This window comes from Camelus bactrianus, chromosome 4 (assembly GCF_048773025.1).
Source record: "Camelus bactrianus isolate YW-2024 breed Bactrian camel chromosome 4, ASM4877302v1, whole genome shotgun sequence".
In the NCBI taxonomy this organism is placed as follows: domain Eukaryota; kingdom Metazoa; phylum Chordata; class Mammalia; order Artiodactyla; family Camelidae; genus Camelus; species Camelus bactrianus.
In genome coordinates, this window is record NC_133542.1 from 90559847 (window position 1) to 90573027 (window position 13181).

The 13181-nt window shown below is 33.6% G+C and overlaps 1 protein-coding gene across 3 annotated transcripts in view; it reads right to left on the reverse strand.

Annotated features, from left to right (window-relative positions):
- The window catches only part of UBAP1 (ubiquitin associated protein 1), a 51775-nt gene that overhangs the window by 21646 nt on the left and 16948 nt on the right, over window positions 1–13181 (reverse strand). For all 3 annotated transcript variants that reach the window (XM_045504668.2, XM_010967388.3, XM_010967389.3), the window contains exon 2: window positions 2591–2631. In XM_045504668.2, the coding sequence (XP_045360624.1) occupies window positions 2591–2593 (3 nt within the window). In that variant the 5' untranslated portion in view covers window positions 2594–2631. The remainder of the gene's footprint in view (window positions 1–2590; window positions 2632–13181) is intronic.

A 13181-nucleotide genomic window follows, 5' to 3' on the forward strand; every position in this document is an offset into this window, starting at 1 on the left:
GGAGAACAATGATTAAATGACGGCTGACATTACACTGTACAGCAATAACAGATCAACTTTTAAAACAATCTAAAATAAAGTATTTTTCTATCACTTAGGAGAAAAAGTAGTGCAGTACCTTAGTAGAACTTAAACTAAGGGTAAAATGAATCTTTGCAGATGTTACAAATAGGACATCTTGGCCCTTCAATAGGGAGAACTTAGTTTTATCAAGTCCAATTACAGACTTATTTTTCCCAAATTAGAATCTGAAAGCATTTATCCAGATATTACAAGAGTAATTTATGTTTGCTGGAACAGTTTTTAAAAATCCTTTAAAAGTCACTTTGAGAAAATAATTTTTCTTAGATAAGTGGAAAATGAGTTAAAAAATTACACAACATTGTAAATCAACTATACTTCAATTAAAAATAAATTTTTTAAAAAATTTAATTAAAGAGGATTGACATTTTAAAGCCCCAGGCTCCAAGAAAGGCCTGAATTACAATGAACCAAAAATTTGCAATTTACATAATATAAGGGCAATATTTTAAAAAATCTTTGAGAAATAACTGTTTGTATCTCTTTAGAATTATTTAGGCATATGCTGCTATTAATGTCAGTGGAAAAAGTTCAACCTCAGTTGAAAAGAATGAACTTTAAGAAAAGTCAAATACTAGTCATAAGACAGCACAAGATCTTATTTAAGATATTTGATAGAAAAAAATATTAAAATAGAAAAAAAGCATTTTTATATTCAGGCCTAAGAGCAGTTGTTATCTCCTTGTCTACATCCCAAATGCCCTAGAATTACACACACACACACACACACACAACCCCCAATGGACCAGTCAGATATTACCTGAATTAGGGGGAACCAATCCAGAGGCTACGCCAATCAGATACTCCCTTGATCAAAAGATACAAAAACTTTAGCTATATGGTGCTAAACAGTTTAGCTCAAAGATCAAGTAGCAAGCAGCACCATAACTGGGGTGGCCATTTTTGGCCCAGTGCACTGTATACAAGTAGGCCAAGAAAGGAAGTCTATAAACAGAAGAATAAAAATGGAGCACATCCGCAGAGAAAAGCAGTGAGAGATGTAGGGAGTAAGCAGTCTGTTTCCTGGCCTTCTAATTTCAGCCTTGTAAGGCCAAGGCTGAACTTGATTTTCTGCACTCAGATGCCTAGAAGATTGCCTATTAAATATTCTCCACCTATTTCTCTTAATTTCTATTCCTTAAACAACATGATATCTAAAAATAAGATTCTTTACTCTAAAAACCCAACTAAAGCTACTAAAATTCAAATATGAACCTAGCAAATTAAAGCAGATGAAGCCAAAGAGAGAAAGAGAAAATCTTTTCTCAAATTTTTCTCAGTTAGAACGTTTCATTTAAGCACCAAAATTTTGGTTAAGAATATAAGGAGATGGAGGAAGTCCTAAAAAATAAGTCTGGAAAAAGTGATCCAGAGGCAATGACAGATCTGCCCCTCTATTATCATTTGATTACTCTGAAAGAGTCCTGTAATAATCTTTACACAACAGGACACAGCTTACCTGAAATATCTGATGCCTGACCTGTTACACAGAATGCAAATTCAAGAGTCTGAATGACTTAACTCCAAGAGGATTTAACAAAACATATGCAAGCAATATATGTAAGCATGTGCACAAGGGCAATTCGAAATATTAAAGCTGTTGTATAAAATATACAGCAAGTTAAAACCATGGTAACTGTTGCACCGCCCCGACTCAGCTGAGTCATATTATTAAACAACCACTTATAGATCAGAAGAGCATAATGACACGTTGCCATGCAGTCTACCAAATCACTCTTACATGATTTTTAAAACAGAAGATACTTTTTTAAAAACACCTTTTAAAATAATTGTGTTAAAACAGAATATTTGTTTTAAAACTCCTTTTAATATAATTGTGTTGTCTGGATATTTCTAGTGTTTAATTCTTTTCTTCAACTGTGTGAAAAGAGGGTCTAATTTTTAACTCCTTAGGCATCTCCATTCCTCCGAAATGCAAATAATAAAGTTTATTAATGTATTCCATTTTGGAAGGTGTTATCTTAGAAAAAGACAGTAATAGTAATAGTTTATCACTATTAGTTTCAAATGCAAAATTATAATTATTACTACTGATACTTCTGTAATATAAATCTGCTAATCATGTCTTATTTATATTAAGTTACTTCTTTTTATGGGAGGGAACCTAAACCAAAACATTATAAAATGTTTAATAAAGCTTCAGAATTTTTTCACACCTATAATGGTGAAGAGATGGACAGAAAGTAAGAAAGGGAATGGTAACTACTTCAAAATACTGTTGAAGAACAACAAAAATAGGCAGGCTCCCCATCCATCTCTGGTAGTTTCAAGTACCATAAACACAGAGATATTCTAAAGTTTAACTACCCACTTGAAGAAATACTTAATATTAAAAGTTATGTGAACTCCTATGGAATGTATATGCTACACTGTTGACAGCTTTATTTTTCTTAAGCAGATCATTTAAATAAACAAAAAGGGACACTTACTTAATGTGATTTCAAATTCTCAGATCAGATAGTAACATTGACATCTAACGTCCACTTACCATGAAAATCTGCACCCAACTTCTTAGAAGCCATTTAGAACCTGAAAAGCAAAGAAATACTGCTTAGGTGCATTATGGTTTGAGGGGATGTAAACAAATCATTATAAGAAAATTGAGACTACAAAAAAGAAACCAGAAGACTAAAAGGTTCCAGGACTGACACAACCATCAAATTTCTCAATCCTAAAGTCTCAAAAGAGAAAGCAGAAAGAGGGAGAAACCACTAGAAAAAAACAAAGTATTTCTGAAATCTGCATGTTCTGAAAAATACATATATTAGAAGAAAAGCAAACTAACCATTGACCAATTTATATGCAAACTGTCAAAAGAAAAAATTAAACACTTATTCTCCTGATATAAACTTCAAATATGTTAATAATAGGCTAAGAAAAATATTCCATTTTATTCAGTTATGTAAATACACACCTTTTAATTAACTATAACTGTTAAGACTGAAATTTCTGAAGTAAGGAATGAATGACATATAATCCCTTGTACTGCTTTAATTTTGTATAAAATTCCAAAAAAGGAAGGCGGAAAAACCCATAAAACCACACATCTAGCTTAACATTATCTTTGCACTTTGCCCCTACATAAATAGGTACAAAGTCCTTTCCTTACACAAACAATCTTAGCTCTTCAATCTAAAAGTTTATCTCACTTGATATGGTGTTTATACCTTTAACTTACCTATGACATAGCATAACAAATTTATGGTACGGTGTCTATTATCCTGCATTACGTATAGTACAATGCAAGGCATCATGGTCAAAACCACCTACAGGCACATCTCATTTTACTGCACTTTACCGGGCAAATTGAAGGCATGCTCAACCTCATATTGAGCAAGTCTAAGATGCCATTTTTCCAACAGCATTTGCTCACTTTGTGTCTTGTCACATTTAGGTAATTCTCACAATTATTTCAAACTTTTCATTATTATTCTATTTGTTATAGTGATCAGTGACCTTTGATGTTATTCCTGTAACTGTTTCCACATTTTTTTTTAGCAATACAGTGTTTTTAAATTAAGGTATGTACATTGTTCTGGGGTTTTTTAGACAATGCTATTACTGTACACTTAATAGGCTACAGTATAGTGTAAACATAACTTTTAAATGCACTGGGAAACCAAAAAAACTTGTGTGCCTTGCTTTATTGTGATAAATTTGCTTTACTTCAGTGGTCTGGAACCAAGCCCGCAGTATTTCCAAGGTATGGCTATATTTTCCACTGAAAGTTTTTTAAAGAAGGCAAGTATACTGCACCTATCACGTGAAAATTACTCAAAACAATTAAATCTGCACAGGATTTTTTTTTAAGGAAACTGACAAACTGATTTTAAAATTTACATGGGAAAGCAAAGAAAACAGAACAGCCAAAACAATTTTGGGGGAAAAAAGTTGGAAGAACTTACCACCTAACTTCAAGACTTACTATTAAACTACAGTAATTAAGACAATATGGAAATGACATAAGGGTCACACAGGCCAATAGAACAGAGTATAGAAATAGTCCCATATCCATACAATCTACTGATTTTTAACAGAGATGCAAAGACAATTCAAAGCGGGAAAGGACAGTCTTCAACAAATCGTGCCAGACATTCATATGCAAAAAATAAACCTCTATCCATAGCTCCTTGCACCACATATAAAAATTAACTCAAGGGGATGGAGAGATTATGGCTAGGGGATACAGGGTTTCTTTTAGGGGTGATGAAAATGTTTTAACTTTGTGGTAATGATTACAAAACTCCGAATATATTAAAAGCCACTAGATTGTACACTCTAAATAGTGGATTATATGTGATATACTGATACACCACCACAACATGGATGAATCTAAAATGCATCATGGTAAGCAAAAGAAGCCAGACCCAAAAGGTTACATACATATATGTATGGAATATGATTCCATTTATGATATTTCAGAATAGGCAAAGCTCCCAGAACAAAAAAAGTAACCTAGCTATAGGGGACTGATAGTGGGGGAAGGAACTGACTATTACAGGAAACGGGAATTTTTTGAGGTTGATGGAACTACTCCATATTTGATAGTACTAATGGTTACAAGACTGTATGTGTTTGTCACAAATCATAGAACTGAAAACAGCATAAATTTTACTATATGTCAACTACACTGCAATTTTTTAAAGTATGTATATATATCATCACAATGAAATTAGATAAAATAGAATCACTTAATAATAATAATAATAATAATAATAACAACAACAACAACAACATTTTAACATATTCCAGTAGGAATGGAATGAAATTGCACTTTTAAAATGCCAAAATTCAAAATAACAAATGATAGGGCTGTATCAAATTCTATTAGTATACTTTCTGCCTGATGACAAGGGTTTTCTACAGTGAAGTACGGTTTTTTGTTTTGTTTTAATTTTTGTGTGTGTGTGCAAAGTATGGTTTATAACAAAGGATTTCTTCCCAATTTAAAAGCAAAAAAAATTTTAAGTGCAAGTAAATTGGTTTATCTCTCTCAGCTTTAGAAGGGAAGAAAAACATGAAACACAAGTTGAAAAATGCAAATGTAACATTATTTCAACACTATGTCTTTAACTGGTAAAATACCTTCTAAACTTAGCAGACAGAGCAAGGCTAAAACACTTTTTAAAACGCAAGCTGGCTAGCAGATACAGGATTTCTCTATGGGGTGATGAAAATGTTCTAAAACTGATTGTGGTAATGGATCCAAAAGTCTGTGTATATACTAAATACCATTCTATTCTTAAATAAGTGAACTGTACGGTATGTGAATTGTATCAATAAAGCTGTTACCAAAAAAAAGTAGCTCTGAATTTGGTAAGCTGTGCAAACTAAAAAATGATTATTTAGGTACAGAGGAAGGGAAAAAGAAAAATGAGTGACGTCTTCTGACTTCAATAATGGCTATTACGAGTGAAATAACAAATAAATTCACTCATTTATAAAAGAGAAAAATATTCATTAATTTTTACAATCTGAAAGGTAATAAATTAACTCTCTTGGGTGGGAGGAGTTACCAAGCAAACAAAACAAACCATTTCCAATAGTCTATTCCTGGTTCTAACTTAGCCAAGGCCTCTTCAGAGAGGCATTTCCCTAGCTTATTTTACATCCCAACTTATCTGTCCTATGTTAGGCAGAAAGTCATACTGTAACAGTAGCAAGAGGTATATATTTGTCCTGATGTCCAGTGACCCCAGAATGTAGGTGTCCCCACATTAAGACCTCACTAGCCAGCAAGTGTCACTCAAGGATAGTTTTTAAGAGTCAACAGCAAACAATTACCACCATTTTCATTACTCACAGAAAGGTGCAGGTTAGCTAACTGCTGTTGTCTTAAACACAACACTGAGTACAAGACAAAGGTTGTGTTCAATCCCTTTAAAGGTAAAAAGTATTACATAAAAGGTAAGCATTCATGGGGGTGGGTATAGCTGAGTGGTAGTGTGTGCTTAGCATGCACGAGATCCTGGATTCAATTCCCAGTATCTCTGTTAAAATAAATAAGTAAATAAATAAATCTAATTACCTCCTCACCAAAAGCAAACAAAAAAAGTAAGCATTCACAGATTTCAAAAGAAACAAGTCAAATTTTAAAACCGGTGAAAAGAAAAACGTCAGAAGGAAATACATTAAAAATATTTTAAGCAGCTGCCACCTCTAGGTGGTAGTACTAGGAATAATTCATAAAATTTTTCCAGTTTCTGAACACTGTATGGCAAACAAGTATTTAATTTTATAATTTCTTTAAAGTTTTCTTTAAAAGTTTCAGTTTCCAGCATGATGTGGGGATGAACTATTCTGGTTAATATCCTATCAGTTAATGGAGAGTTAAAATTATAAAGTATATGGATCATCAATTTTCAAAGAAGCAATAAACCATACTGAAAATGATTTAACTTTTTTATTATATGTGCAGAAGACATTTCACAGACCCTTAGACACTTCAGGATCATCATAATGTACCTAAATCACAAGAATACAAGACATTTAAACCCAGAAGCAAGATTCTTGGCAGCCTCAATCTTCCCACAGAAGCGCAGACCAGAAATATGTTTTTCTAAATCTCTGTTGGGAAAGAAGTAGAATCAAAGCATCCAGCAACAAGAGCTGGGAATATGCTCACAGACAGGTGCAGGAAATTAATGTTTTCATCTCTGTGTTCCTAATATTTACTGATATTGTGGGATATCAGCTATCTGAAGCAGCAGCTGAGGGATAAATGGTTTGGGAGAGGTTCTGATTTAATAAATAATTTTGTGAATAGGCTAACATCAGGAATGTTTTAAAGAAATTCCACCAAATTAAAATGGATTCCTAATGGCTTTTTTAAAAGAAAAAATGCTCAACCAAAGACAATCCACAGAATAAGAAAAAAGATCTGCAAATCATCTGATAAAGGACTTGTATCTAGAATATATAAATAACTATACAATTCAGTAATAAGACAAATAACCCCACTAGAAAGTCGGCAAAAAGATCTGAATAGTCAATTCTCCAAAGATGTACAAATGACCAAGAACCACATGAGAAGATGTTTAACACATCATTACTCACTTGTCAGGGAAATGCAAATCAAAAATTTCCACCCCTTCACCTCCAGCCCCGACCCCCACTCCCATTAAAACATGCATATTATCTGCAAAAAGTAAAATTTCTCTTAAAGAAAGACTAATTAATGAAAATTAAAATATAGCACCCCTTATTACTAAATAAAAGGCTGTAAATTTTTTACAATTATGCCTGAATAGAGCTGATAAAATGCAGATTATCTAGGGGTTTTCTTTAAATATTAAAATAGTTCACTGAATGCAACTATTATATTTTCCACAAACCTTAAGAATATGAGAAATTCATCCATATCTGGTACTTAAAAGATTTTTCTAATGTAGGCTATACAGTTTACTTGACTCTCTCTCAAATATCAAAGGCATTTTAATACCTACTCAGGGTCAACTTCTTTTTTCCTGGACCATCTGGACCATTGGAATATATATGTATTCCACATGAACTTACTATATTTTATTTAATTATAAACTTATAATACTTTCCTATAATCTAAATGTTCAATTATTGAAATGATTAAATTATGGAAAATTCAAAAGATGGGGTGTGATGGCATGAAGTTTATTAAAAGCATATAAATAACGGGAAATAAGTTTTAAAATGTTTTTCAAGTTGAACTGAACTACTTTTAACTATGTAAAAAAGTTGCACAAAACACTACTGAAAAAATACACATGCCCCAAATGTAAAATTATAAATGCTCACAGGAGGAAAAAAAGTCATAAGTAATCATAAATTTCCACTAAAATAAATATAAATGCTTCTATTAAGGAAAAAGTAGAAATAACAGTAACACATTCTTAATTCATAAACTTTTACACTAATAAAATGTAGAACTCCCTGAAGCAACCAAAAATTAAAAGCAATGTTCTATTTTGCTAGTTCAGTGCCACTTCAATTCAAATGTACAGAAAGGAAATCTGATAACTTAAAATTTGAATCGCTGATAAAGACATCTAAGGAAAACAGAAGAGAAAATGGGCAACAAGAAGAGAACTTCAGGGAGAGAAGGAGCTAGAGTGCAAGAGGCAGAAAAGATGGAGTAAAGATTGAAAAAAGGAAAGGTCAGGAGGGTAGGGAAAGGAAGGAAGGTAAGGGCAGGAGACCATGAGAATGAAAACATCTTGGCAAGGCCCAGGCAGCTTTATAAGGGGAAAACAAAGCCCAAGAGCAACTTAATATTAATGTCCTCATTTTCTCCTTCCCTTTCTTATATAGTCATTTAAAGGACTATGACATGAAATTACACTCAACAAACAGCTTCCGAATACACAACAGCAATTTAATAACTCAGTAATCTATCACAGTTACACATACCACAACATGAGATGCATCGGGAACTTTCCAATATACAAATTAATCCAGGATATTCTCAAATTTACAGAGAAAGATGGTTTGGGGAATTATCAAATTTCAAGTCTGACAACAAAGTTAACACCCATGCAACTAGCACTCATACAACACATACATGACTAAAAATCAGACGTGTAACTTCCATTAAAATGTCAATACTAGGCTATACTGTATTTGTAAGAAAAAGCTTTCTTCTCTCTCAGGTCCCAGAGATGTTGTGGAGCCTCAGTTCCTTCGTGGGTAAAATAAGGGGAACAGACTGAATAATCACCCAACCCTAAACATACCATAAATCTAGTGTTAGAATAGAATGAAGGAAAAATATTCATGTTTCCAAATTAAATATTCATTGTTCAAGATAAGAGATCAGCATTCACCACACAGCAACTTTTTGAAGATGTCTTCACTGGCAAAATAAAAAGCTGGCAACCGTATGTTAAATCCCCACCCTCTCCTTTTTTAAAAATTTTAATGATACATGAAACCTTGACCTCTGGAAATCATTTTCCTGTATCACATATAAAATAATAACTTCAAATGAGTCTAATTAGAAAAACAAAAAACATACTTTTGCATACTGCCTGAGACAGAACAAAATCTCAACAAAGACTGGTGAACCTAATATAACTTACAATAGAGTAAACTATTTTCTAAGGACTCTACCAGTAAATTGGTATACTATACACAAAATGTAGATTTTTAGTTGAACATAACAATATTATAATCTTATTCTGACTGAAGAAAGTGCCTGTGAATACTGAATTGAGTTTATGAAACCTTACTTTCAGTCTCTTCAAGATTGAGAATTAGCAAGAGACCATTTTAAGGATCTATCACTGTTCCCAAGTTCTAAAACTAACTGCAAAACTAAGCCCCCTAAATTATTAGCTGCTGCACATCAGCAAATCTGGCTGAAGATGGAAGGCCAACAATAGAGGTCAACAGGACACTGATTCACACTGAGGAGCATTCCAAAGTCTCAGTGAGCTCTTCTTTACACATTAATTTCTTCTTTCAATTTGGCTGGAATACTGCCTGTTCAGTCAGATTTTTCCTGGGCACTGCTGTCTTAGGAAAACAACGAGCTAAAAAAGGAAAATCTAAAATCTTGGAGTCACTAACCTGCAGAAACAAGGTCTAATGGGCCCCACTATTTTGGAAAAGAGGGGAGTATCTCTATGTGGATATGAAAACAAATAAAATATAAAATACAGTCTTATAATGGTGGTTATATCTGGGTAATGGGTTTACAGATGGGACTTTTGGTTTTTTCTTTTATGCTATTGGCTTCCCAAGTTCCCTACTTTGAGAACATATCCACCAACTGACATACATACACATACTTTGTAATTAAGAAGAAAAAAAACAAAACAGTAAACAGAGGGAAAACAAACCCCAGACACCTGTAAGAGGACTAAAATGAAACAACACAATATGTAACTAATGAAATGTGATGTAAGAGAGAGAAAAAAGAATAAAAAAAGAATAAATCAGTGACCGCAAAGAATACCTAGAAACACACAAATGGTTAATGGTTCTAGGTTATAAATTTCATGGAGGTGTAACAGGTGTTTTACTTTACTGATGATAAAGGATACGATCCATGATGAAGAGCTAACATTATGAACTGCCCCAAATAACTTAGCATCACCACTCGTAAAGCATAAACTATAGGAAACAGAAGTAGGTAGAAATACGTAATTAATAAGATAAATCTAACTTTTGTCAAAAGTACTCTGAAAGCAGAACATACCTTTTTAAGTACCCACAGAATTTTACAAAAACTTGAGTAACTATTTGGCCACAAAGAATTCCAATAAATTTCAAAAGTCAGAAGCAGAACAGCCTATAGTCAAAAGGCAAAAAATTATAAATTATATCAGAAAACAAAAAAGTCCTATTACCTGAATTTCTAAACTGACTCTTACAGAACTCATGGATCCAAGAGGGAACCAAAAATAAAATGCAGAAGATAATGACAATGAAAATACTGAATTTGATAACCTACAACATGCAACTAAAGCAGTACTCAGGAAAATCCACAGCATAGAGCAGTTCTCAGAGGAAAATTCACAGCACAAGGACTTAGAACCACACCTATGGAAAACACAAGAATGGAAACAGCAAAAATATAAGCAGAAAATAATAAATTAAATATTAGAAAAATAGATCAACTAATAAATAAACCCAAGAGCTGGTTCTTTGAAAAATTATAACCATCCAGCTAACTTAATTTAAAAGGGGGGGGGTGAATATGTATATAAAATAGAAGAAATTAAAATAATCTTAAGTCATGGCTTTGTTCATCTCCTTGCAAATACATTTGAGAACCTGGACAAAATGGATGATCTCCTAGGAATATATTATTAATCAAAACTGATTATAGAAGAGGCAGAAACCTTAACCAGACCTGTAACTACAAAGGAAATAGAAAAAGTTATCAAAGAGCTCTCACCACCAAAAGAAACCTTAGTCCAGTGAGATTTTAATGGTTCCAAAACATAAGAAAAAAAGGAAAGTTTTTAATTTTTTTAAAAATAAAAATTTTGATGCCATGAGAAAAACTACAGAAAAATCTTACAGATAGATTAAAAAGTTCTCAAAATAAAAACCGAAAATTTAGCAGTACGTTATAGGAATACATCATGTCCAAGTGGGATTTACTGCAATACAGGATAGTTCAATATTAGGAATCTACTGATATAATTCACCATATATTAATAGATCTCCAAAGAAAAATCATATAGCCATCTCCTTAATATGAGGTTAAACACAATAACAAAACCCATCTCTCCCCATACCAAAGTTGAGAATGCTGACTAATGGGGAAACTACACAGATTCTATTAATCATAGGAGCAATACAAAGGTGTCCATTATCACAATTATTTAACATTATTATTTAACATTAGATGAAAGAAGTAAAAGGTTATAAAAAGTCAGAAAAGAGACTTTCCTGGAGAAACCCCAAAACTGAAAAATTATTACAAATACAAGAGAATACAATAAAGTATTTCTGGGTGCAAAATTAATATTCTGAAACAAATAGCCTTCATATATACAATGACCAGACAAGAAGTGTAATAGAAGCATTATGTACCACAGGAGATAAAAAGTAGGAACAAACTCAGATGTAAAGGAAGAAAACTAAAACTACTGAAAGACTCAAAAGAAGACTTATACAAAAAAAAAAAGAAGAAGAAGAAGAAGACTTATACAATTGGAAAAATACACGATAATCTTGGCTAGGACACACAACATCATTAAGAGCAATTCTCCCTAAGTTGTTACATAAATTTGGCACACCACAAATGAAAACTGGAGTCTTCTGTTTTTGTTTTCCTAACTAGACAAACTGATACTAAAATTCATATGGAAACAACAATTAGCAAAAGCCAGGAAAATTCCAAAGAAAATAATAAAAGGAGACTAGCCTATCAGACATTAAAATATTTATTACAAGATACAACACTTAAAGCTGTGCTGTACTGGCACATAAACAGACCAATGGAACAGAGGAGAAATCCCTAAAAATATCCCAAATGTGGACATTAAAAGTGCCATTTAGTATCTGTGAAGTGATGGAACAACTGAGTAGCCACCTACAAAAAAGTAAAGTTGAATGTTCACCTCACATTCCATACCAAAATAAATCCCAGACGAATCAAAGGTATACTAACTAGACAAAACAATATCCTTAAAATTAAAAAGTTAAACAATGATTTCTTGTAGTTGCCAATAAGTAGTCTGAAACTGTAAGGCCAGTGAGACTAACACAATGTAAGAACCGAAGTACTGAACAGTTAAAAGTTAGAACAGGGAGACCATGACAGCTACCTATTTTCAAACTCCTCCTCACCTAGATCTGAGGTCTCTCTCCAAATTCTTTTGGTTTCCTTTTGCTCAGAACTTGACCTTTTTCATCCATATAGCTTAGCAACATGATTTACCCATCACTTCAATTTTACTTTAGTAAGTTTTCTTCCATTCAATACATCTCCATGGTTGACCACAAGCTCGCCTCTCCTCACTGCAACAAAAACAAAACTAACTGCTAAACAACCATCCAAAAAAAAAAAAAAAAAGACTGGAACCTAGCAAAGAAGATCTTCTTCAACTGGAAACATAAAGAGGGAACCACAGCAGGATGGTAGAAGGGACGTGCTCACAATAAAATTGGGCCCCATACTCCAGGGTGGGTGACCCACAAGCGGAAAAATAATGGGTTGCAGAGGCCCTCCCACAGGAGTGAGAGTTCTAAGTCCCATGTTAGGATTCCCAGCCCAGGGTTCTGACATTGGGAAAGGAGGAGAAGCTAGGACATATGATTCTGAAGGCCAGCAGGGCTTAACTCCAAGAGTCCCACAGGACTGGGGGAAACAGAGACTACTCTCTTGGGAAGCATTCACAGAATCTTGCGTGTGCCAGGTCCAAGGGCAGAAGCAGTGATTTCATAGGAACTTGGGCCAGACCTGCCTGCTGGTTTTGGAGGATCTCCTGGAGAGGTAGGGGACAGCTGCAGCTCACTCAGGGGACATAAAAGCTGGTGGCACACATTCCAGGAGTGTTCATCTACATGAGGGTTCCTGGAGGCTGACATCTTGATTGGATCATTAGCACCAAGACCTAGCCCCACCCAACAATCTGTAGGCTTAAGGGCTG